This window comes from Mustela lutreola, chromosome 14 (assembly GCF_030435805.1).
Source record: "Mustela lutreola isolate mMusLut2 chromosome 14, mMusLut2.pri, whole genome shotgun sequence".
In the NCBI taxonomy this organism is placed as follows: domain Eukaryota; kingdom Metazoa; phylum Chordata; class Mammalia; order Carnivora; family Mustelidae; genus Mustela; species Mustela lutreola.
The window spans coordinates 34,489,278-34,498,703 of record NC_081303.1 but is presented as its reverse complement, the minus strand read 5'-3'; the positions used below and the strand labels follow the sequence as shown (position 1 = coordinate 34,498,703).

General features: G+C 53.3%; 1 protein-coding gene across 1 annotated transcript in view; it reads left to right on the top strand.

Annotated features, from left to right (window-relative positions):
* Nucleotides 1-1,790: 1,790 nt before the first annotated feature.
* TNN (tenascin N) overlaps nt 1,791-9,426 on the top strand; it is a 52,222-nt gene continuing 44,586 nt past the window's right edge. The window contains exons 1-4 of the mRNA XM_059146614.1: nt 1,791-2,847; nt 4,079-4,453; nt 4,977-5,240; nt 8,667-8,852. Of these exons, the coding sequence (XP_059002597.1) occupies nt 2,301-2,847; nt 4,079-4,453; nt 4,977-5,240; nt 8,667-8,852 (1,372 nt within the window). The 5' untranslated portion in view covers nt 1,791-2,300. The remainder of the gene's footprint in view (nt 2,848-4,078; nt 4,454-4,976; nt 5,241-8,666; nt 8,853-9,426) is intronic.

The window sequence follows — 9,426 nt, the reverse complement described above, 5'->3', positions numbered from 1 at the left end:
CCCCCCCCCCCCCCCCCTCTGATGGAGCTCTGTCTCTGGTCAGACATCTGCGTAGGGACAGCGCTGGTGAGGTCATCCCATCCCTATGCTCCTACCCCAGGCGAGTCTCCTGCCACGTGTTGGAAGGAAAGCCAGCAGGCTTCTCCTCTCGCTCATTATACTTGACAGAAGTGCTAGGTCGAGGATCCCTCCTTCCCTTCCTCTTTTGAGCAATCACCCTGCCCAGGGAAATCTAAGCTCAACTCGGGGAATCCAAGAGGCTGCAATTAGCGAAGACATCTTGTTACAAGCGACAGGCGGCAGAAGGGCCGGCGACACTGAATGCTCCTGCGAGGGCTTCTGGGGTTTCTCATATTCCAGGCTTCCAAAAACAAACACTGGGAGGCTGGGCTGCGCACAGCCTTGCTGCGGTTTAGGGCAGGAGTCTGTGGCTATTTTGCATTCGTGCAGAACTTCTTCAAAAAGCCATCTGTACTCCATTTGCGTCTCAGAAGAGACGGAGCCATAGGGTGGGGATGGGGTCGGGATGGCAGGAGTGGGCAGAGAAGTCCGAGCCTGCTTTCTGGCTCCACTGATGCCTAGGAAGGGGATTTGGGAGGGAAAACTCCATACTAAGAGGTTGCCTTTGAGATCAGCATGTGCGGCTATTGGAGGAGATGGAAGTCTTGGGGGGGTGGTTAAGGGCTCAGTTAGTGGACACTGTGTAGACCGAGTTTGCAGCCTTGTACTTTCGCTGCATAATCAAGGGCACACTGCTTCACACCCCTGACTCTCAGTCCCTGCCTTGGGGAAGGAACAGAGCTCTATGTGTGACTGTGTTATCATGGGGATGAACTTCGGAGGACAGCAATGGTGAAATATGGTTATTTCTACCCTATACCTGCCTTCCAACTCACTCTACTGGCCCTCCCCAACCCCCTTCTCCTCTGACAAAAGTCCCAAGCAGATTCCAGAGCTGCCTGATCACTTTGGGTATTGGAAGAGCACCCTCTTGTGAAGAGGGGGTCCCTCCCAATAGGAAAGCCTCTATCTTCTATCCAGGCCCCCCATGTTGTCAGTGTCTGTACCAATACTTGAGAGTCTTGAGCTGGTCACAGATGCCCTGCGGCTCACTTTCTAGCTGAGGGCTGTGCCACAACAGCCCAGCTAAGAGGTGTTCTGGTGAATGCGTGCCCCTCAGTAAATGCGAGGCCAAGGTCCTGGCTTGGTCTCCTGGGGTCTTCTTGGCCTTGGTCTGATAGTGGTGAAGGATGTGTCATTCTGGAGAAGGGCTGGGGAGGCATCCTGTTACACACGGATGGAGCTGAAGGCTCACACTTCCTGGGGCCAGACTAGAGGTGAAAGCCAGCAGCCTGTTCCTGCCCCAGTGGCCTGGACTGACCGACAAAGCGGGCCAGCTGGGCATGGATGGCTTTGAGGGTGACTGAGCCCCTTGGCTTGTGTCATTCTGTGCTCCTGCTTTGGGAGGGCTCCAAGGAATTGGCCTTGGGTCCTTTCCTTAGGAGGCTGACAGCCTCACGGGGAGACAAACTGTGTACAAGAGTAACTATAACACAGTAAACCATCAGGAGGCCCCCAGAGGAACCGACACATTTCTCAGAATGCTCAGCATAAGGAGAGCTAGTTTCCACTGGGAGTGAGATGGGGGGGGGGTGGCAGGAGAGAAGGCTTCATGGAGAAGGCATTTGCGTTGGAAATTCTGGTCTTTTACTGGCTTGAAGGCAGAGGTGGTGAGGAGAACCCTGGCCCAGCATCTGAGTACAGGCTCTTCCCTTCCTGGATGTGGAACCTGGGCCCACGAGCTCCATCCCTTGAGCCATGGTTTTCTCACGTGTGACATGGGATGATGAGCATGGACACTGGAGCTGGACTGCCTGCATGGAAATTCTGCCGCTCTTGGCTGCTTGCCTGTGGGCAAGTCATTTTAGGCTGACCAAGTCTCAGTTTTTACATCTGTAAAATGGAGTACAAATAATATACTCCATGAAGGATTGTTGTGAGGATTAAATTGGTACACAGCATTCTTTCTATGTGCAGGTGTTCTGTAGGTGGTGTTGACGGGGCGGGTAATACTAGGAGTGTGGTATAGATTAGGGTTGGGGGCAGCTGGTCACAGTAGGCCCTTTATAGGAGACAGTTGTTATCCTTGTTATTATTAGTCAGATGAGTATAGAATTAGAGTGAAGAGGCGGGTCTCCCAGGTACTGAGCAGTGTAAGCAAAGCCAGGAGGCGGGAATGGACAATGTGTGAGAAAGGACAAAAAGTTTGGTTTGGAGCCTCAGGACCTACAGGATGAAATATGCCTGCTGGTTTCTCAGCCTTGTGGTCTCCTAGAAGCCACTCAAAAGTCCAGATTCCATCAGCAAATCCCCATGGCTTGTCTTTTACATCTTTCCTGGGTACAGGTCTCCTAGAGGGTCTGCTCCCTGTCTCTCGGAGGATGGGTCTCCAGGGGACATTCTACTTCCCCCTGGGGCTCCTCGTTGGCTCTGTGCTTTTGGTGGCATCAGCCCCAGCCACTCTCGAACCTCACGGCTGCAGCGACAAGGAGCAACAGGTCACCGTCAGCCATACCTACAAGATTGACGTGCCCAAGTCTGCACTGGTCCAGGTGGAGACTGACCCTCAGCCCCTCAGCGATGATGGGGCCTCACTCCTGGTCCCAGGGGAGGCTGAGGAACAGAACATCATCTTCAGGCACAACATCCGCCTGCAGACGCCACAGAAGGACTGTGAGCTGGCAGGCAGCGTCCGAGACCTCCTGGCCCGGGTGATGAAGTTGGAGGAGGAGATGGCGGAGATAAGGGCGAAGTGCAATGTCCAACGCTGCTGCCAAGGCGCTGCTGGTGAGCTCGCCACCTGGTATTCATTCAACAAACCCTCACTGGGCACCTGTTATGTGCCAGGTGCTCTCTGTGAGTCTGGCAGGCGGGCGGGGTGGAGGGGTTGTCTTGTCTTTCGAACTAGCTCCAGGCAGTATCCGTAAGCCTCAGTAGGCAGGGACCAGCAACTCTTAAAGTGAGTCTGGACTCCTGGGTTTAGGCTTATGGGTGCCCTTTGTGGGTCCAGTATCCACAGGAAGGGGGAGCAGTGGGAAAGAGAGGAAAGCTGGTCGGCTCTGGAGCTAGATGGGACCTGGTACAAATCCAGTCTTGTCACTATTTAGTGGCGTAACTCTGAGTAAAGTCCTGAAGTTTTCAAAACTGTCCAATTAGGATAATTCTATCACCTAGTCCAGTTCTCAGAACTGCAGACACTGTACAGAAGTTTCCTGGCCCGTAGTAGATATTTAGCAAAGCAGATCCAAATCATAACGGGTGGTATGTTGACATCCCTTTCTATGCTGGGGGAAAAGCCACGGTTGAGAACATCTATATACCGGACAGACACCTGGGTCCCAGGGCCACCACCACAGTGATACAGCATGCACGGCAGTGGCGGAAACTCCCTGACAAAAATGTCTAGGAAGGAAAGAGGGTGTTCTGAGAAGCAGGAGCTGGGCTGCTGACCGGCCAGGGCCTCCAACTGCCTCTTGCTGCCTGGGCCTAGAGAGGGGAGCCTGGGGGAATCCCTTTTTCCACTCCTCAGGCCCAGAGTGTGAATGGCCTATTGGGGGAGCTTCTGCAGCCCACTTTTCCAGGCTTCAGTGTGGGCTAATTTTCCAAGGAGCCAGCCTTGCTAAGGTCCAGCCTGCTCCCAGGCATCCTGGATCTCCCCTGCCTGTCCCCCCGGAAGCCTGCCCCTCAGCACAAGCCGGCCCGCTGATGCCCAGGCTGGAGCAGTGCTCGCGCCTTCACGGTTAGGTCCTCAGTACTTACCTCTATTTAGAGCAGAGAGAACCAGAACTCACCTGAGCACTTGGATGAGAAGGGAAAGGGATGGGACTTCACGTGGCGTTTGGGGAGTGAAAGAACACGTCTGTAGCTGCCGCAGGTTGGAGTCTGGCCCAGGTTGGAAAGGGCAGACCCCTGTCTTAATCCCAGGCCCTGGCCTCCTAGGAAGGAGGTGGCGAGAGGGCCCCGGCCCTCGGCGCACTTGGCCGCCCTAACCCCCAGCCTGCTCTCCTCTCGCCCACAGGTGGGAGCCACGACTGCAGCGGCCACGGAACCTTCTCGCCGGACACCTGCACCTGCCACTGCGAGCAGGGCTGGGAGGGCGCGGCGTGCGAGCGGCCCGCCTGCCCCGGGGCGTGCAGCGGTCACGGGCACTGCGCTGCCGGCCGCTGCGAGTGCGAGCCGCCCTATGTGGGCGCCGACTGCGCCTACCCCGCCTGCCCCGACGACTGCAGCGGCCACGGCGCGTGCGTGCGCGGGGTCTGCCAGTGCCACGACGACTTCACGGCCGAGGACTGCAGCGAGCGCCGCTGCCCCGGCGACTGCAGCGGCCACGGCTTCTGCGACACGGGCGAGTGTTACTGCGAGGAGGGCTTCAGAGGCCTCGACTGCGCCCAGGGTGAGCCGACCGCGAGGCCCGACCCTCTCCTTTCCCCGACCCACGCCGGCGGCCTTTAGCTGTCGGGACACCCGGGCTGCGCAGGGAAGTGGCCTCTGGTCCACCTCGGAAGCCCCGGGGTGGGGGTAGGGGGCTTGTAAAACACAGATTGCTGGGTTGGCCGGAGATTCCAATGCAGGGGGCCTGGGGTGGGGCCCGAGGATCTGCATTAATAACTGGTTCCAGCGGCTGTTGGTGCTACTGGTCTGAGAACCAGCCTTCTTTTGTGACCTGATGGTGGTGTGTGTGCGCGCGCGCACGTCTAGGTTTGATTGAGTGGGCGTCAACTCCCAACCACTTAGCTTCTGGCAAGACGGGTTGGAGGTCTGGCGAGACGGGTTGGAGGGAGGGCAAGGGTGTGGTGGGTGGTCCAGAGTCGTACCTGCCACCAGAGTTAAGTATATAGTGGGTGCTCGGTGACATTGGTTGTGCCTTTTCGCCCCTGTTTCCTCCCCTCCCCACACCTCTGGTGTTCTGCACACAGTGGTGGCTCCCCAGGGCCTGCAGCTGCTCAGGAGCACGGAGGATTCCCTGCTGGTGAGCTGGGAGCCCTCCAGCGAGGTGGACCACTACCTCCTCAGCTACTACCCTCTGGGGCAGGAGCTCTCTGGGAAGCAGATCCAAGTGCCCAAGGAGCAGCACACCTACAAGATCACTGGTTTGCAGCCTGGAACCAAGTACATAGTTACCCTGCGCAACGTGAAGAAAGAAGTTTCCAGCAGCCCACAGCATCTGCTTGCCACGACAGGTGAGGGATGCCTCAGGTTTCCCAGGGAAGGCCCCATTTTAAATATTTCTCCCATTGTCCCCACAAATACCTAATACTCAGAACATTGCCCTCGTTTGGGGTTGAAAAACATGCCTGCTGCAGTCCTGCTTTCTGGAGAAAAATCTCTCAGCTTTTCTTGCTCCCTTCTCTCAGCTCTGCCAAGGCAGGGATAGAGCCTGCTGGCCTGGGGCCCATGCAGTCTTCTCTGCCCCTGAGCCAAGGAGGCTTTGAGGCCTCAAGGAGGCTTTAAGGCCATTCAGCAAACTGGAGTTGGGATGGGTGAAGGTTTACTGAAGCCACCTGTATCAGAGTCATCTTAGCAGGAAAGAGAGAGGGAAAATAGTAATTGAAGACAGTTTAGGGAAGAGGCATGGGTGGATAGGATTTGGCTGGTAGAACACTCTAGATCTAGCATCAGTGGGGGTCCACCCCAATCTGAAGGAGTAGGGATGGAAATTGGTAGTGAGACCCAAAAAGAGCTATAGGAGAGGGCTGTCTGAGGAAGCCATTTGGGTAGGGATGCAGGCCATCTCTCATGGCCTTACCAGAAGGGAGGGAAGGAGATCAGGAACTCTCTATCCTGCCTTCTGAGCTCCTGGTAACTCACTGGTTGAACGTAACAAAAAGCCAGAGGGCAAGGGGATTGACCAACCCAATTCATAGCAGTCATCATCTGGGATACACAGGAGGACAGAAGATGGATTTGGCGGGACAGAGTCTCCAGTGCACCACCAAATACTACCAAAGTGTTTGTAAAGACAAGCCTCATGGCTTACTGTTTAGAGATTCTTGTTTTCTCATGAAAGTTCTTAAAGCAGCTTAGATCTTCAGGAATTTGGAGAAACCCAGTTAATCTGAGTGATTCTGATCCCTTCATTCACTCATCTTATTTTACTGAACATCTACTTTGTACCAGCCACTGTTTTAGATGCTGATAAAAATCAGCTGCCTCTACCTTTCACTAAAACTCCTGGGGAAAGTTCTGGGAGACCCAGGTAGTTGGGCTTTTGGGCCCATCGTTTTCTCTGCAGAAGCATCAAGCTGCCTATCCTGTTCGGTGGTGGGGATAGGGATGGCTCCATGTTGGAAAGGGCCGTGAAGGACCTGTCATCCTGGGGGTATAATCTGTGATTGCCTTTGTCGACCCCCTCCGGCCATAGGCCCCTTGGGACACCCCTGGAGTCAAGCAGGTTGGGTTTATTGACTGTTGGTGTGGGACAACACACCACAGGGTCTGTGTATGTCTCAAGAAGGGCATTAGAAAGGATTGGAAAAGGATTGGGGCTTGTGTTGGGTGATTGGGGGGAAGTTGAAGGCAGTAGGGGTTTGCTTTGGCTTGCATGCCTTCGGCAAGGGGAGTAAACTCCATGACTGGTAACTTAGTGAACCTTTTCTAGAAAAAGCCAACTACAGGGAGGCTAAAACCGTCATCAGAGAAGAAGGGTAGTCACTCGTATTAGTCAGGGGAGAGAATGTTGGTTTTTTTTGTGGTTTGGACAGTGTTCCTGCTTTTGCCTGTATTCAGCCATAATTACGGAATGGCTTTCTTTTGTCTTCAGCTATCATGACCACACAGTGGCCTTTCTGATGCTGATGTTCTGTGAAATCATTTATGCTCAGTGGGAGTGCACCCAAGCTAACCTGGGAGAACCAGGCCAGCTCCCAATGAAGAGCAGAGACAGCTGTTCTGAAAGCCTTAGTAACCCCTCTTGGCTTCTACACTAGGGACTTGTAAAATCTTGCAGCTGTGAAGCTTGTCTTTCTTTCTAATCTGATCCATGTTAAACCCTTTCTGCTTCCTCCTCAGGGAAACCCCAGTCTGAAAGGCACCTATCTCCATAATAATCTTGAATATTTTCATTAAGTCTCTGCTTTTTCGTTTGTGAGCTGTATAGGTCCCTTCTGTGATCCTTGAGTCACTTTTATTACTGACCTCTTGACCTGTTCCTTCAAGGAATTCCTATCTTTGAAGGAAGAAGCTGGAGGCTGGGAGATGGAAGCCAGTAGGTTGGAGGAAATTCTTCAGAGAAAAGGCTCTGTGAGATTCTTGTTCATAGCAGAGTGAATCAGAAACATTCAGACCCAAGGGACCTCAAGAGCACCAAGTTCACCCCCTGCCTGATGCACAAATTCTGTGTCCCATGTCCTTGACAAATTCTCTGTCCCATGTCCTTGACAAGGGAGCACCACCAAGGCAGTGAAAATGGGTATATGAGCAAGGAAGGGGCAAGGCTGAGAGCTTAGGGGCTTCAAACTTCAGGTCAGGTGACATCCATTGGATATGGCTGTTGAATATGGCCATTGGATACGGCCATTGGAACCCACCGCTCTCAAAGACCCAGTCCCCTCCGTCCCCAGCCACCGCCCAAAAGTTCTTCCCTTGGAACCACATCAGTGATCCATTCCTTTGCATGAATCATTATAATTTCATTTTTTTTTTTTACAAGTGGAAGGGTAAACATTTAGCCATTAATACTTGACTATGAATAAATAAGTACAGTAACTCCAATAACTCTCCTCTGCAGGCTGGACAGGTTGGGCAGCTGAGGTCACCAGGTCTAAACTCTGGTAGAAGGCACAGCGAAGATACTCAGGAGGACCAAGTTAAAATTCACCTATTTTACAGTTTTCCCTCATGTTAGTCTTTTTTTTTTTTTTTTTAAATTTATTTAACAGACAGAAATCACAAGTAGGCAGAGAGGTAGGAAGAGGGAGAGGAGGAAGCAGGCGCCCTGCTGAGCAGAGAGCCTGATGCGGGGTTCAGTCCCAAGACTGTGGGATCATGACCTGAGCCGAAGGCAGAGGCTTTAACCCACTGAGCCACCCAGGTGCCGCCCTCCCCCCACCCCTTATGTTAGTCTTTACAGGTGAATGTGAGAGGCAAAGAAGGGGCTGTAATTTGGGAGATGGAGGAAGAGACTGGTTGTATTATCAGTATTATACTCGAGATAATTTCAAAAGCATTCCCACACTTTACATGGGAGAAGCTGAGCTTCTCCTGGGATTGTCTTTGAGGGCACGGTGCTGCAGCTAAAGGGTGTGTTTCATTCAGAGTGGCCTGACCCCTGGGTCTGGAAGTTTGCATGGCTGGCTAGAGACGTGCGGTCCAGGGCTTGGCCCATGGCGGCTTTGACAGGGAGGACAGCATGGCATCTGATGGGATGGGGTGGGAGGTAGGAGGCTTTCTCAGAAGATAGTCTGTCCTCCGTGGATAATGTGAGAGCCAACAATTTATTTGCTATTTTGGTAGTTTTAAGACGCCTGTTAAAGATATGTGTGCTGGGGTGAAGCATGTTCTCAGTGTGTCTGGAAAGGCCACTGACCTTACTAGGCCAATGACAGCTCCAGACATGCCTGAGCTCTTCCCTTCACTGCTTTCTCCCACCTTCTCTAACACCTGACTAGATCTTGCTGCTCTTGGCACTGCGTGGGTGACGGATGAGACAGAGAACTCGCTTGATGTGGAGTGGGAGAACCCCCCGACTGAGGTGGACTACTACAAGCTGCAATACAGCCCCCTCACAGGGCAGGAGGTGGCCGAGGTCACTGTGCCCAAGAGCAGTGACCCCAAGAGTCGCTATGACATCACCGGTAAGAGCCAACACTGGGAATGTTGGGATGTTTGCCATGGATGCTGAGGTGGGGACAGTGGGCACAGAAGGTCCTGGGGCCCTAGGAATCCCTTGAACTCTGACTCTGGAAACTCCCAGACAAGTGCCCAGTTGGTTGACCTGCAGAACAGGCTCTAGCATCCCAGAGCTGACTCTGGAATCTCAGAGCAGCTGGCTGACAGAGGACAGCCCAATGTCCTCTTAAAAACCGTGTCTGTGTCTCAGGGTGGATATGTCGGTGTAGACATTCCTTTTGAAAGAACTCTGTGTGTGTGTGTGTGTGAGAGAGAGAGAGAGAGAGAAAGAGAGACTGGTTTATTTGGCATGGTGCATGGAAGAGTGATGCTGGGTGGCCTGGGTGGGGAGATCCTTGTCCCATTTGACCAAGTCAATCTACTGAGAGCTGAAAATCCGATGGCCGCTAGCGAAACAGGGCCCTGCAGGGCTGGCTCACATTTTGTGACTCCCAAAGCTTGGAGAATTTTCAGGGCTCTCTTTAAGGAATATAATACACAATCATGAATACCTAAAGATCTACCCTTGGAAGTAGCCCA